Raw genomic sequence first — 17,160 nt, 5'->3', positions numbered from 1 at the left:
ATGGCCATATAAAATGTATTAATACCATAAAAGGGTATTTATTACTAAACGCTTTCATCTAAAATTGAGAATACTGACATCTTTTGGTACCTACGCCAGATGTCCGTGGTCATAGCAAATTTAAGAATCATTATTCTTTTGTTAGTACGTGCAATGATTATACCTACCTTTAAACTGTATTAAAAAGATAACATAAAATTTAATAAAAATGTATTTGGCAAAGTTTCCATTGGATTTTGCAATTGATTAATAATATTGGAGAAATTGCAACATTTCACATTCAATATAAATTATTTTCATAATACCTATTCTTGAAATTTATATTTTATGTGTAAATTTGAACGCATTCGGGTAACGTTATAGCTGAAAGTTCAAATAAAAAGTGGCGATTTTACAGAAAGCGAAGTCACAGACTGCGCGGAAATAAACGAATGAATAAATCAAATGAATGGAGCACTTACAGCGAAATCTACGACAATCGATCCATTTTGAAATGCTTTCGACGTTGCCCGACATAAAGCTAAAAGGAAATGTCTAATTTAATAGCGTCGTTGTCCGCGACCTTGACTCTGGAGATAAATAGGTAGTTGCTAAACATCCACCTGCGAACACACCTTTGGGTAATATTATACGATAGACAGATACAATTTGGCACACGTATGTAGGAGTACCTGCACGCGAAAGACTTTTACAGTTGAAAAATGTAAGAACTCGTAATATATAGGGTAAGGGGATGTATTATCGTGATAGATTTTACAAAGTACTATATATAACTGTATACTTGCATAATATTAAAAATGTGAAATATGTAATGTAAATGGTCATGCTTCACCTTAATGATGAACATTAAATGGACTTTATAAACATAATAACTATTCTTTTTCTTTACAATTTTATTTGAAACGAAAAAGTTTGGTAATATCGTGACAAGCACAGTTAATACCGTGATACTGGTAAGGTAATATCGTGACAACTAGAATAAAAAGGAAATCAGCGAAAATATTTATTTATAGATGAAAAAGATACTGACATTGGTATTTTTATCTACAGATTGATTAATTAATTGAATGGTTAAATTAATAAATTATATTTGAACACTCGTCACACATGATGTAAAGTTCATCATCATCTGGTGCAATGTTCAAGCAATCGTTATGATATGGACGAATGCAATAAGAACACTGTACCATTTTTTTCCCATTCTTCTCTTTTGCATCATGAGAATATGTTAATCCACATGCACCACAGATCCAATCTTCATCGGTATTTTTTAGTTTTCTGGCGTTTCTGTTTGATTTTTCTTTGTTTTGGCTGTTTTTTTCTTTTTTAATAGCCTCTGTTGAAGTAGATGCATGACTGATGATCTCTATATCATTCAAACATTTTGCTGACGAGTCGGACTTTCTTTTTGTTGTGGTTTTCGTTTTTTCAATAGGCTTCGGAATAGGCAACACATCTTCAATGTTTTGATCAGCCATTACATTTTCATTACATTTTCATCACAATTTTTTTTCTGTTAAACGAGAAGGTGCCATAGCGTCTGGGTTTACAGCATCCTTACAAAAAGGGAAAATCCCACATTTTTTGAAAGCATTTGGTATATTACTGGATGTGAATGATTTGAAATAAGCCGGATTTAGCATGGAGTGAAAATTGGTTCTGTCTGGTTTTTCTATCGGATGATTTTTCATATGATACTTCACGCTATCATTGCAATGGTGCTTAAGGGACTTATAGACACCAACGTCCAATGGCTGTAGGATGTGAGTGTTGTGTGCCGGAAAAGTGAACAAATAAACTGAATTATCCTTCGCCAGATTAATCACGTCTGGAGTTATGTGAGATAAGTGGGAATCAAGAAGCAGAACTACAGGACGGTCCCCCGGGATAGCGTGAATGATGATTTTGAAGCTGCATAAATTGTCATTCCACCTTCTTGCACTAATCGTAAAGCACGATCTATATCTGAAGATGCGTATTATCTCCTTTTTTGGATTCTTTCGCTGTCGCAGCCATATCTGAATCAAAGAAATTATACTAATATAGGCAATATCGTGATAAAAAAAACCAACGAAAACCGGATAAATAACTATCAAGTAATAATGCCGACCGTATAAGCTGTACGTACATATATTAATATAGCAGTAAAAATGTGTTAAAACATTAAAACAGTTCATTCAAAAATAGGTCGTCAAAATAACATGTAATTTTTTGAAAACAACCTAACAAATTCATCGGCTAACTTAAGGAATTTTGTTCAATATTTTATTAAATTTTGAACAAATACCAACAAATATAGTAAGGTTGATCTATTAACTATCGATCTAGTGCAGAAAAAAAATAACTTACCGGTTTTCAGTTAGATAATTTTACGAAAAACTGAGCGTATATGTTGCAAAAATCAGTTGAACACGTCTGAACAGGTTCGCGAATTAAAAGTTTTTGTACTCGCTCGACAGCGTCTTAGCGATCAATGTGAAAATACCATTGTCCTTTTCACTCCTTTGACTCATCGTATGCGTTGTTTCATATTCGTCACCAGGCTAGGTCATATCGTAATATCGAATTGAAAATGTATCACGATATTACCTATATCACGATAATACATCCCCTTACCCTATTACAATTTTTGTTTCTCAACTGATTATTGTATTTGGTTTGGCCCAAGCTGTCGACGTGTATTTCTCGGACTCCTTCTTTCCTCGATTCTTTCCTTTCGGACTCGATGCAGAGGCCATTCTTATAGTTGGAAGATTAAGATAAAAACTGTGCTTTATGAAGAGAATACCAAATATGTACACCGTACCCACGTCCATTACCGACGTTTAGGAAGGGGACCCACCGGCAACATAATATCACCTCGACAAAATGGCAGCCGTGTTTCCCAAATTGGCTTTAATTATTTTAACACAATATGCAATTGAAGTATCTAATTATTCTATATTTTCGGGGATGTTGAATTAAAGAAGACTTGAAACACCCTTAAAAGTTCATAGCACGAAATATCCAATATGACGACCAAAATGGCCGTCGTATAATACATAGGTAGCCGTTTATATTTCGGGAATTGGCAACACTGGTGTTGCTAGGTGGAATTTGACTTCTGTATTTTGAAGTTTGACATTTGAAAGGCAAAGTACTCAAAAAGTTTTAGCAAACGGATGCTTTTTGTTTTTTTTTTTAAATTCATTTGAAAAATTTATCTCCGCCAAAAAATGGAATTCAATCGTGAAAATTTTCGTGTGACTATTTTTCACAACTTTCGACGTGGATTATCGCGGGAACAGTACATCGCTGAACTTAGTCTTTTATATGGCAATAAAGCACCATCAAAAACTACGGTATATCGCTGGTTTAACGAATTTTATCGTGGCCGTCGTTTGCTCACAGATGAGCCGCGTGAAGGTCGACCAAAATCGGTTGTTTCTCCAGAAAACATCGATGCTGTGCGTGAACTGATAATGCAAGATCGTCATGTGACATACCTTGGGATTAAGGCATCCGTGGGCATTAGTAACACTAGCATGTATATGATCTTGCATGAATATTTAGACGTGAAGGAGCTATATTCGCGTTGGATCCCGCATAATTTGACAATCGCATAAAAAAGGCGCGTGTCAATTGGTGCAAGGAAATGCTAAAAAAATACGATCGATGTGCTTCAAAAACGTTTACAAGATTGTTACAGGTGACGAATCTTGGATCTATACGTATGAGCCCAAAAATAAACAGCAGTCGACCGTATGGGTCTTCCAAAATGAGCTTAAACCAACAAAAGTTGCTCGCGCTCGAAGCACTTCGAAGCAAATGGTCGCCTGTTTTTTCGGAAAAACGGGCCATGTCGCAACTGTGCCTTTAGAGAATTGTAGAACAGTCAATTCTGAATGGTACACAAACATTTGTTTGCCATAAGTTTTTGGTGAAATAAGGAAAAGTAACCGTCGGCGTCAAGTCATCCTTCATCAAGACAATTCGAGCTCTCACACATCGGCTCAAACAAGCGCCGATTTGAGCACTCAAAACATAAAATTTATGGGTCATCCGCCGTACAGCCCCGATTTGGTACCAAATGATTTCTTTTTATTCCAGATAGTCAAAGATAAATTGCGTGGTCAACGATTTTTTATACCAGAAGAGGCGGTTGATGCATTCAAAAACCATGTTTTGGAGTTACCCCTTCTGCAAAGTGGCAAAAATGCTTTCCAGGTTGGTTCAAACGCATGGAAAAGTGTATAAATTATCGTGGAGGATATTATTAAAAACAATAAAATTGTTTTCATTTATAAAAAAATCGTTTTTGTTTGTTGTTCCCGAAATATAAACGGCTACCCTCGTATTATGCGAGTTTATTTTCGGCTGGCGTATTTTACGAACTCTCTTTCCACTATCATTAACCGGGGCGATGGACTGCTGGACGCAGGCCTCCCCTGACTCTTTTCATTACCATCGGTCCCTAGTTCTTCGCAGACACGATCGGAATTTGATGATCCACGGAAACTGCGGTGGACACCAAGCTGATGAAATTATAATGGGCTGCTCTAATGCTAACTCTATTAGTACCTATTCGGTTATTTTTGTTAGGTAAAGAATATAGGTTTACTGTTTAGGGAAACAAAATAACTTAGTAATTATACTCATTCCGTGGACTGTGTATGTATATTATTAGCTATGAATGGGAATATAAATATACTATAATGTAGGGGAAATTATTAGTTATTACTAGAGCCCGGATTTGTATGCAACAAAAAACATGGTTATATGCATGCACGTATGCACTTAAAATCAATAAAATATGCACTAAAACCGAAGAAATATGCAGTTAAAAATTGACATTTTTTGTGGGAAAATATTGTAAATACCCACTTTACCCAATATTACTGACAAAAAAACGAATAATTAGTTAATATTTTTTCAACATAATACAATATCAGAACAAAAAAACACAAACAAGGAATATAATAAAGTTAATCAATTACAATTTTCAAAATAGTTTTTTCACAAGTACCTACAAATAATTGAATAATAAATGCAATGTAAACCAAACATAACTTAAAAAACAAAAACGACACACTTAATTATTCCTAAATACTATTTTGTTTTTTTGCCAGAAAAAAAACTACACTATTTTTTTCAATATTATGCTCTGGCATTAAATTTTTCCGCATAGGTATCTGTCAGTATTTTGTTTATATGCGGAAAACTACCTCTCAACGTCCACTTGGGCAAACTTTAAATAATAGTTCCCGAATTGACTTCACTTTTTCCACTGATAAATCCACAGCTCGGAGATGGCATTAAAAATGCAAGTGCATCTAAACTATTTTTCTTCCTAACTTAGTTATATTTCGATAAAATAATTTAAAAAAACTAAAATTATACATTCAAAAGCTCTAAAATATGCATTTATTTATGAAATATGCACTAATGTCTCAAATATGCTCTAACGTCTCAAATATGCATTTATATGCACAATAAAATTTTATTTTTGGATTCTGTGACTTTCAAAACAGATTTCTGTGCAACTCTCATAGCTGTGCATACACCCTAACAAAACATGCACTAGCATATAAATCCGGGCACTAGTTATTACAATCCTAATATGTCCTACCTGTTTCTCATAAGGTACCTACGAGGAAAGACGAAATGTATAATATAATATACCTACAGCTTTAATTACCAGTAGAATGTGCACATAAACTATAGACAAGAGTGGTGTCCATGATACAAAATAATGTAATATGTGTGTTGGTAAGCGCACCCTTCTTTAGGGTGCGTCCTGGCGGAAAACCCGTCAGCTGTGTGATCAAAAAGACAACGCACGCACACGTGTCTATTTAAATATAAATTTAATAGGTATTATGCGATGGGATTCGGTTGGAATTATTAAGTGTAAACAACAAAGGTATACCGAATATATTATAGGAAATATTACAAAGGTATATTATTTTGTAGGATACGGTTAGGTAAATTGAAGCTGTTACTTATTTTTGGATTAAGATGGCCTTAGTACAATTTTCATAAGTAAGTTAATAATATAATACTATATAAAACAAAACATCTTTTGACTAAAAAACAAAAAACAAAAAAAGCGTGATCGATATCTAGGAAGGTGACGGCGATCAACTTGTACCTATGTTAGAATGAATTGTATGGATTTAAAGATGACTTAGTTGCACACTACGATGTAGGTATATTAAATTACGAACAATATGAAAATATTTCATATTAATCATTATCAATATACTAGTCAGGTGTTCAATAGTGACAACGATGCAATTCGATTAGTCACTATTGGTTGTTGTTTAGCAAAGTCACAAAAAGATAATTTAATATCGTTGATGTACATTACTTTATTGTCGGAATTCGTATTAATTTGTGGGCAATTAAAGCAAAAAAATAAATAATAATCTTTCTAGTTGTCGACAAAGCACAAAAATGACAGCTAAAAGAGTGCAACTTGCAAGGTGCTATGGGGAAACGATTATCAATCAGTAGATCAACCCCGATACTAATGGTGGAATAGGTACAATGTAATAAAATACCTTATAATATAACAAATCATCATCACTCTTACATTGCAATTTTCCAATGTAAGCAATAACTTCATTATCAGTTGGGTAGTTATCAGGTTTCTAAGCAGTAAACTGTAAAGTATCAGATAGCGTATCTTGGCTCTGTTAGAATGAGTATTGCATTTACTAGGTAATAAATAAACAATTTCTTGTAATCAACAAAAATTCACAAGGTTTGAGAATGTAACACTGTTTATATTGAATATACATAATTTGAAAATGGTAGGTACCTCAGATATTATACCTACTAAAAAAATGTTTTTTTTAATACGACGCCCGATGGGACTTGAACCTGTCACCATTGGATTCGCGCATTACGCGCTTTATAAATTGAGTTACGGGCGTCCTACTTGATTACGACGAAATTAACTTAAATGCCTATCAAATAAAATTGCATTAATGTTGACTATCGGTTTTTATGTTTTAAATTCCGTTAGAAGTCCCGTTGGGTGTCGTATTTCAAAAGAATCTACTAGGTTAGTAGATATATATATTATCTCCGAGGTGTGCTGCGAGTAATTTAATTAAATGAATTATTTGCAGACTGATGAGTAGGTAGTGATTATGGGATGCTCAGGAGTGTTCCATTTTTTTTTGCGGTTTCAGTAGTAAAATTGAAGAAAACACAGGATAACATTAGGGGTACATTTATAAACATCGGACAACTAATCACACTACACACGCGGTATACGGTCGTAGGAGGTTGTTAAAGGGCTCTGGGTCCACGAGATATTGATATGTCGGGTTGTTAGCAATTTCGTTATCATTATTTAAATGTAATCGTTAGTCCACCGTATTATTTGGATATTATACTTTATTTAATTAATTATACGTTAAAACAAAAAAAAACTAGCGGGTTTATTTGGCGCGATCTGCGCAATCTCGGGCCTTGCCCATTCTCTTATCTTCCATTTTTCGGGGTCTGTTTTCTGTCTGGCAAATATTTAAAAATAATTTACCTTGTCTTTTCTAGATGTGAGGGATGCGAAACATCTAACTAGGCGATGTACGTTTGCCAGAAGTCGGAATAATTTCATTATGTTTTATTATGGTATATGTATGGTTATAGGTGGGTATTTTCGATTTGGTTATGAAGTTATGATGTTTTAGGTTTTTGATGGGGAATTTGGGCACTAATTATTATATGGTAGGGTAGACTTGGCATTATTAGGTACATTTACAATATAATCACAATATATTAATTGTAACACAAATTAATAATTGTCTTCGGTTTTAATTAAATATTTTTTGCACGATGCGCGAATTTTATTTCATAATGCTTTTATTTGTTTGTGCTTTTATCGATTTCTCAATGACATGTAACAAGACAATAACATAAAAGATGGATCTACTTAAGTAACAATCACTATTAATTAATTTGAGAAACAATACATTGATTTTTATATTGTGAAACATATTATTATAAACAATATTTAAAAAAAAATGTTTAAATAAACATTTGAAAATGAGGTAGGTATTTTAGAAACGTTTAGTAAATCCGCCCAAAAATTTCCCAATAGGAAATTGATTAGTTAGGTATTAAAATATTAGTGTTCCAACAGCTACACCAAAATGTCAGATATCCACCTGGATAAGAAAGACAGTTTGAAAAGATATAATTATGTATAAGTAATTCATTACTGTGGATTAATATGTTGATAGCGATGGCCGATGAGACTGAGTGAGATAACTAGGCAATTGATTACTTGCTACCTTGGGACTTTATTTACATACCCAGTTAAAGTGTTTGCCGCAAAAGTCACGAACAGCATACTGAATATCTCATTTCTATTTTTGCATCGACGAATATATGAATATTATTGCCTACTTACGTTTGATAAATAAACAAACTTATGCAACAAAATAGAGGTTTTCAAAAAGAATATCGAAGAATAAAATGAAAAAATATACAATGATGATTCCATTGAATTAAAAAGTACACTAATCAAAAATGACAGAATTTTAACAAATTCTATGTTGGTGTACATATGATTATTATCAATTTCAATGGGTTAGGTAGCAGATTTGGTTAAAACAATTTTTCAATGAGTATTGTAATATTACATAGGTATTTATCGTTAATATAGACAGTGTCTGTAGATTGGTTTCGTTTAAAATGACGATCGTTTCCACTGGCGAAACGCGAAAACTGTGTTCAACTAAAATTTACCTTATCAATAGTATTGGTGGTGGTTCTGGGGTTGACAGTCGGCGGAGACGGCCTGACAAGGGCAAGCCTTGCCTTGTTGCTGACGTCGCTCCCCGCGCGACCTACTGGATTGATTCTTCTCGGTGGGGGTCCTTTGGTGCCGCCGGTGGAATTCCTGGTACCGCCGCCTCTTTCAAATACACTTTTCCCTTTGGACACTACACTACCGTCAGAATCGTCCCGTTCACCATTAACAGTGTCACTTAAACCCGCCTTAATCCTGCTTAGTATGGACCTACCCCTAGTGTTCGTTTCCGCAGTCATTGCTCCTCCCGTCGAATTTCTAGTTCCTTCGCCGCGATTAAAGGCATTTTTACCATCGTCTCTGGGTAAATTAGAAACTAAAGAGTCAGCCCCCACTTCACTAATGCCAGTTTTTAATAAGTTTTCATGTTCCGCGTATCGATCGCGCGCAACGGCCCCACTCACCACTTCTTTTACGTCCTTCTTTTGAGTGATTCCTTTCTCCATTTCACATATTTGTTTTTCTAAGTTACTAAGCACGTCGTTGGATGAATCGTTCGTCTTGGGTGGTTCCATGGTGCCGTTACCAGCGAACGATCGCAGCTGTATAGGCACCGCCCTGTTCACAACTGTGGTGACTTTATGCGGTACAAACTCCATTCGCTTCGGAGCTATACCGGTAGATGTCTGTTCGTAGAGAGCTCTCTGCGCTCCGAAGTCGTACAATTTTCCGACAGCTGAGGAGGCGGCGACACATGCTGCACTTCGATTGGCATTGATTGAAGAATCGATATCCGGAGAAGGCATGTCCATCATTGCTAACGAAATTGGCGACGGAAATTCTTCACCGTTAGTCCGCACTTCCTCGACATCGGTGCGAGTTTTCAAACGAAAACTTCTCTTCGTAAAGTCATCCCTATTTAGTTTTCGATCCATATTGGCCATTATTTTACTAAAACTATTTAAATGGTGTATTTGAAATGCACCTGTGCCATTGTTACACTTTTTCACATGTTTGCGAATTTATTTTCTAACGAAACGCATACATCACTTTTCAGCAGCAGAACATTTTGTTTGCGTGTTATCTGACGTTATCTATTTTTCGTTTCCTTATCATTTATAATACAGTCTCGTGATAATGAGAAACGATGGTGAGATCTAAGCCCCGCATCGACACACTCCATTTCACAAAAACACGACTGGACGGTGCCCTAAAGAGTGATTCAAGTCAGTCATATCACAAAAAAACTGGATGTCACACACTATCTGCACATGATTACAAAAAAAAAACTCGAATGCTATTTAAGTCAACCGGGATATTGATTTAAAAATATACTTTGTGTACGATATTACGAGTACATTAATGTGTTAAAACCAACACCAACATTAACGTTCGAAAATTCTTTATGCACTTTTGAAATCGTAAAAAGTTCCCTCGGTACACACCCGTTATCCGTCAGAATTACCGAACAGCGACTGATTGAAATTATGCGAATTACTTTCCTGAACTGAAAATTATCAATTCAATTTAACTATCTAACCGCCGTTATCACCAGAGTTTTATCTCATATCATAAAAATATGCGATAAATATATTAAGTAGGTACTGGAGTGATTTCCGTGTAGGTATGTTTTTACCCGAATTCAGGCTAAAAGAGGAGATCGAGCACAAAAGACTTCTGATATAGTTAAAAAGAAAGAAAACCGACCAAATGTCATTATTATTGATACAATGAACGCATTCGGGTAACAGTATCTATTGCACTGTGGAATCACTAGAATTAGTGGGTCGTCCATTCAGAATCATTTCAGAAGATCCAACTGCCCGTGAAGAATTGGTAGAGCTGCAGCTTCAGGACTCGAGGCAGCTCAGTTCTGTAATGCCAAGACGAGGAAATTTGTCAGATCCACTTGAGAAGATGCCGGGCAGGCACGACACGACGAATATGCGAGGCGATGATACCGAGACCAGAACTACACACACTGACACTGCTGCGTCCAATGACAACGATTCCAAACCAACGGACATTTTTACCGATCACCATAAATGATAACAATGAATATGAGTGCGTCAAATGATGAGAAAACCAAACATTATCGAATGTAAAAAGACTACGAAGAACGGCGCCAAAGAAATTTTATCATTTCGGCATTACAAATTACCCACGGTATTGTGTATATTATGTAGTGAAAATAGCACTTATGAGTTTTGGTAGTGTATTTGCGGAAAATATATGAGATCCTTTCATAATAAATAATTTAAGTAGATTAAGTAGAATATTTTCCCGGCACCAAACTTTTATTAAAGCTTTCTCTTAGTTAAATTAAAAAGCACATAGGTACATAGGTTCCGAGTATGTAGCTAGCTACCACTAGTGTTCGACTGGTAATGAAAAAATATTTGACGTTGATCTCTACTACAAATAGCTGCTTTGAAACCGTCAAACAATGCGATAATGAATGGATAATGATGGGTAGATACTTATTAGGTATGTATTGTACACATTATGAGCGACAAAATGTTTTTCAATAGCATTGTTATGAAGTCTATGCAAGAATAAATTACAGCAATATAGATTTAGGATATTGATAAACGCGTGTATTCGAAACGAATTTAATATCAAGTCACCAACGTGTAAAATGACACTTTTGAAATAAGCAAGTTTAAGCATTTTTGGGAATTTATTACCTTATTCTAGGATTGTTGTGAGCATTATGCCGGGTCCACACCGAAAACAAGTCGCGCGACAACTCGTTAAATTTTACGATAAGCATGATAATTATCGTAAAATTTCTTAAGCAATTATGATAATTATCGTAAAATTTAACGAGTTGTCGCGCGACTTGTTGCCGGTGTGGCCGCACTTTTAGACCCGTTTCACACGCGAGATTCCAAATTTACAGATACTGAATGGGCGCGTTCAGACGGGGACACACGAGTGTCGCGTTCATTTATATGTAAATGCGGAATCACGCCAAGCCGGTGGCGCCACACAGGTGTCCCGTGTGAAACGGGCCTTACAGTTTTGATTTATATAATAATATTACTTATTTGGGGTCTTCTTGACTATTAATTGTCTGAGGCAGATCGACAAGCAACGTCATTTATTTTTTGTACCCGAATGTGCTAAATTAGTGTCTTCATTTAATTTGTATTCATTATTTATGCAAGCAGTTTCGTGAAAAGTAAAGTCACTATTTCGCCCATTTCTAGAGCCAGTAGCACTTTTGGTCGATTTCTAGCATATCCATGCAAGCAAGTTAAATCAGCCAAAAAGGCACATCAGTCCTTTTCGTACCATTGGGATGAAAAGTGTAGTCAAGATTTTGTAACCAGGAACCTTCACTGTTTTGAGGTACCCTTTCGCGTCGCAAATATCTAAATAACAAGCAATATTCATCTTTTGAAAGACGGATACTATATTTTCGTCTAGTTATCAAATGTTCAGGGATTTTTAAATAGCCATATCAAACGAAATATCGAATAAATAAAAGCATAATACATTGAGACTTTGAGAAGATGTTTGTTATCGCAATATATTTTTGGGTTGTAATCGCGTGGTCTTCTTCCTTCTTTCCTGGACGTTTCGGACTCGTTGCAAATACCATTGTTGCATTTCTCTTGAGAATGGACTCTTTGACTAGCCTTGAGAAAAGAATGAGGAAGAACACGCGGTGACAACCCAAAAATCTATTACGAAAATAAAAGCATATCCACTGAGTGCTCCTATTTCATTTATAATAATACCTATGCTTCGTTTAGGATCGAAATGGTAATTTTTTCTAGGTTTATAAAATCAATTGAAGATGAAAGTCCTTTTTATATTGGTGACCACATCACACACATAAGCATTGTGATGTTGAATTCTGATTGATGAGCGAGTTGTACCATTCCACAGGAATTTCTAAAGAATAGTACAAAATTCCCATAAATAACATCGAATTCAATAAATTTACATCAAAAATATCCTCAGTCGATTAATTAATTCAGAGTGTTGATTTGGGGATATCGAATCGATTATTTTCCGCGGTAAAACAGTATATTACTACTATCGATGTGTTTAACAATCGTATATGTAGTTGTGGAGGCTTTACAGGTGGCAACGAAATATTTTCATACGCTCTGATTCCCGTGCGGAGCGAAAAACAGTTTCGGCTTTGCTTGCTTTAGTATTCGGTCCATGCACAGAGCGAGCGTTCACAGCGGGCCAAACAATAAAAGAAGATTAGCTATTTAATTTTGCTCCGTAATTTTTCCAAATGAATAAGTATACAAACATAGGGAAAAGGTTTCCCGTGGCGAACTTTCGGTGAAATCTTAATCCCAAGTATTTCAAGGCCTATTTTAATGTAGGAATCAATTAATTATTCACCAGTGGCCACTATATTCGTGTGTTATAAAGGTGGATGGATATAAAATAAAATATTATATTGATGTAAAGAAACGCATTACCTACATTAGAAAAAGCATTATTTATCCACGAAATTAATCAATAAGTAACAAAATACACATTTTTTGAATAAGTAAGTAAAAAGATGAAAGTATATTCGAGCGGATCAATTATTATGATATTGACGCAAGTATGACAATGGACGTGTCTATCAAAAATATTTCAAATAAATACATATTGTGTATGTAGAGCAATTCAAGATACCAAAAACTATAACATCGGATGAAATCGAGATGTATTCGCTAATTATTTAATCGCCATCTGAAGTGAGACAGAGTGGATGTGAAGCGTTTCGCATCAGATAATTTCGAGTTTGAAAACCAGCAAAGTGACCGGCCAATTTTCCTGCTTGGTGGTTTCCAGCTAACGATTTCTGTGCGAAACTTTGTGATTTACGGAATTAATTTCGACACGCCGCGGAGATTTTTGTTTGCCTGACGAAAATACGGCCAAATGCCAACACGAAAACTGGATAAATTTAAAATATAGTGGATATTATAGTAATTCTATGAATCTTTACAGATACGTTTATTAACAGCAGATGCATTTAGGAAATTAATTACTTATAATATTTATCTCAATCTCTATATATATTAATAGATGGAATTTTTCGATAACCCAAGCAAAATAACTACGGTTTAGATTTCTTCGGCATCATTAGTAAAGTTAACATAAATACGACTTTTTAAATTCTTGTGAAAATCTTTGAGTTCATTATATCTTATAGAATATCCGCGAAACGGGAATATAAATGTTATAGCCAAAAAAAAAAAAATGAGTAATGTGTTTCTGCTGGGGTAATTTGACAAGTGAGAGTGTTTTACAATCTTTTAATAAGTAAAGCGACACGATTGACCATCCCCTCCGCAAAACTCTCATGGGACACCAAGCATGGACATATAATTATTATTATACATTCCGCTCCACATAAACAAGACAAGTATTATATTGTATTCTATGAACGTAAAGAAACATTATTTATTACTTAAAATTTTTGTTATTTATATATTTTTAGCTGAAATACATTAATACTATAAAATAATGAAGTACTCGCATCGAAATAGTTTTAAATTTAATCCACGAGGCTGTGAGTCATCATTACAATGAAAACGGTATTGGATTTTAGTCCGCAGATAAAGCGGCAAAAACTGCGACCCGGTAAGTACCTATATACCCAGTAACTAACAATCCAAGAAAATAATACACCGAGTCTCTGAAGCGTTGTGGGCGATGGACGATAATTTTGAGCGTCGATCTTTGGACACAATCTGACACGAAAAAATTGCGGTACATAATTATATTATTATTGTTAACGAAAACAGATAAAGAACCTTGTATGCCTGTAATAGCGGAAAGAAGAAGTAGAACAGAAAATAATCGCGAGTTAATAACCTGATAAAAAGGCAGCCTTCAAGCACCTACATAACTTAAGTACCTACATACATACATACATATCATATGCTTGCTAAATCTAAGCTGTAAACAATACAAAAAAGTACCTTGAATTTGTAAGAGTAGAGTAACCTTTTGATAACAACCTCCAATGTATTATTAAAAACAACATTGCGACTAAACAGCGAGCATACGCGTAAATAAAATATGTAACGTAACGCATAGAACGAGGTTTGATTTTTTTCTGCATAATGGTGACGCCTTGCAAACGAAAATCGTATAAACGACTCAAATGGAATAGTACAAAACTTAAATTCATTAGAATTTAAATCCACGTTAAGTTTGGGGGTCACCTTCAGCACAGCGATTTAAAAGCCCATTGGCTAAAAACCGCTACATACCAATTAGGTACTAATCAGCCTAAATGTCATTAGGCGGCCATGGACGGACAGTTTTCGTAGCAGTTTGAACATGGCACAGACAATAACTGTTCAATAACTGTACGTTAGTGGACACACCACAGATCAGTTTAACTACCCCATTTAAATCTGTCGAACTGTCAACAGACGTGCCCATAATATACGTACAGTTATTGTCTGTGGCAGATCAAGTGTCAAAAACTATGGAGGTTATGTTCGCCGAGATCATACACAGGGGTACCATGTGTTAAATTAGTTTTAAGTAGGGTATACTTGAACGAACGATTGATCTACGAATGTTTTTACTTTGTTAGATTTATTATGATTACAATTTATTGTTTGTATAAATATATGTCCAGATTCTTTTATTTTGAATAAATTATTCATAGTATACTAATTGTTGTTTTAATAAAATTTAAGATAAAATACATACGTATTGTTTTATTTAAATCAGGGTTATATACATTAAATTTATGTAATATGTTTTATTCAATCACCAAAACAATTTACTTATTGGTTTTAAATAATATATATTAATTTGGTACAGACATAAGGCCCCCATAGACGGACAGTTCTCGTAGCAGTTTGAACATGGCACAGACAATAACTGTTCAATAACTGTACGTTAGTGGCCACACCACAGATCAGTTTAACTACCCCATTTAAATCTGTCGAACTGTCAACAGACGTGCCCATATACGTACAGTTATTGTCTGTGGCAGAGCAAGTGTCAAAAACTATGGCGGTTAGGTTCGCGGAGATATTACACAGGGGTATTGTTTCAATTAGTTTTAGGTAGGGTATACTTGAACGATGATACACGAATAATTTTACTTTGAATTTATTATGGTTATAATTGTTTTTATTAGAAACAAATTGACATAAAATACACACATATGACGTTGGTAAAATAAATCATGATTTCGCTGGTGGATTGTGTATTTTATCGATTCACCGAAACAATATTATACACATTCGTGTAAATATAAAATGTAATCTTTTCTTTTGAATAAATTATTCCCTTTAATGGACAGTATTAATTAAGTAAGAAAATGGTAATATTTATAAAGGTATTGATTTTATATACAATAAATTTAAACATGCCACAAAATTATATTTACATCAATCATCAGTATTATATAATTACTATGATATTATTAAAATATATAGGTACTTAAATTTTATTTAGATTTAGCGACATTGTCATTCACAATTAGGTATATTAATTTATGTTGTGAACGTCTTAAACTAATAATTTTTAATATTCACTACATACAATAAATAAAATTTGAGTACTGAGTTATTAGTCTATATTTTCACAATAACTTAATATTTATAATGCTCTCTAAAATTTTAACATTTATATTATATTGTAATAGAAAACGGTAATATTTATAAAGGTATTGATTTTATATACCTACAATAAATTTAAACATGCCACAAAATTATATTTACATCAATTATCAGTATAATAATTAATTACTATGATATTATTAAAATATATACTTAAATTTTATTTAGATTTACCGAGATTGTCATTCACAATTAGGTATATTAATTTATGTTGTGAACGTCTTAAATTAATAAGTTTTAATATTCACTACATACAATAAACAAAATTTGAGTACTGAGTTATTAGTCTATATTTTCACAATAACTTTCATTTTAACATTTATATTATATTGTATAAAATAATATGTTTACATAAATAACTATTACTTTGTTTTACTCTCGTAAAAATAAATAAAATATAATATTTGCGATCTCCGCGTACATAATATTATTACATTTTTAATGTATTATAAAATATATTATAAAATGCAATAACAAGCAACACCAGCCGAAGTTGTATCGCGCGGTATATTCTACTTTACGTTAACAACATCTAACGTCACCCGAAAACTTTCGGCTAGTTGAAATTCCAACAGTTTTACAAAAACACGGGAGTAGGGGGTCGCTGGCAGTTTGAACATGGCAAACATCTGAAAGGTCGAAAAGTGTCCGTCTATGGGCGCAGCAGATTATCTACCAAAGATAACTGTATATTTATTAACTGGCATGTTCAACCTGTTACGAGAACTGTCCGTCTGTGGCCGGCAATAGGCTGCATAACCCCTAATAGCAAAACACTGACCGATGAACGGTACTCAGAAA

At 34.2% G+C, this 17,160-nt stretch overlaps 1 protein-coding gene across 17 annotated transcripts in view; it reads right to left on the bottom strand.

Annotated features, from left to right (window-relative positions):
• LOC147066754 (serine/threonine-protein kinase MARK2-like) overlaps positions 1-17,160 on the bottom strand; it is a 275,440-nt gene that overhangs the window by 44,899 nt on the left and 213,381 nt on the right. For 7 of the 17 annotated variants that reach the window (XM_085954148.1, XM_085954155.1, XM_085954157.1 and 4 more), the window contains exon 1: positions 8,743-10,619. The exons of 5 other annotated variants lie outside the window; for them this stretch is intronic. In XM_085954148.1, coding sequence (XP_085810274.1) covers positions 8,743-9,690 — 948 coding nt within the window. In that variant the 5' untranslated portion in view covers positions 9,691-10,619. Of the gene's footprint in view, positions 1-8,742; positions 10,620-17,160 lie in introns of those variants that run through there. 5 more of the 17 variants (XM_085954152.1, XM_085954150.1, XM_085954153.1 and 2 more) reach the window with 2 other exon arrangements.

This window comes from Rhyacophila brunnea, unplaced genomic scaffold (genome assembly GCF_057557595.1).
Source record: "Rhyacophila brunnea isolate RB1 unplaced genomic scaffold, BYU_Rbru_1.0 scaffold_4, whole genome shotgun sequence".
NCBI classification, from domain to species: domain Eukaryota; kingdom Metazoa; phylum Arthropoda; class Insecta; order Trichoptera; family Rhyacophilidae; genus Rhyacophila; species Rhyacophila brunnea.
This window is presented reverse-complemented; position numbering and strand designations above follow the sequence as displayed.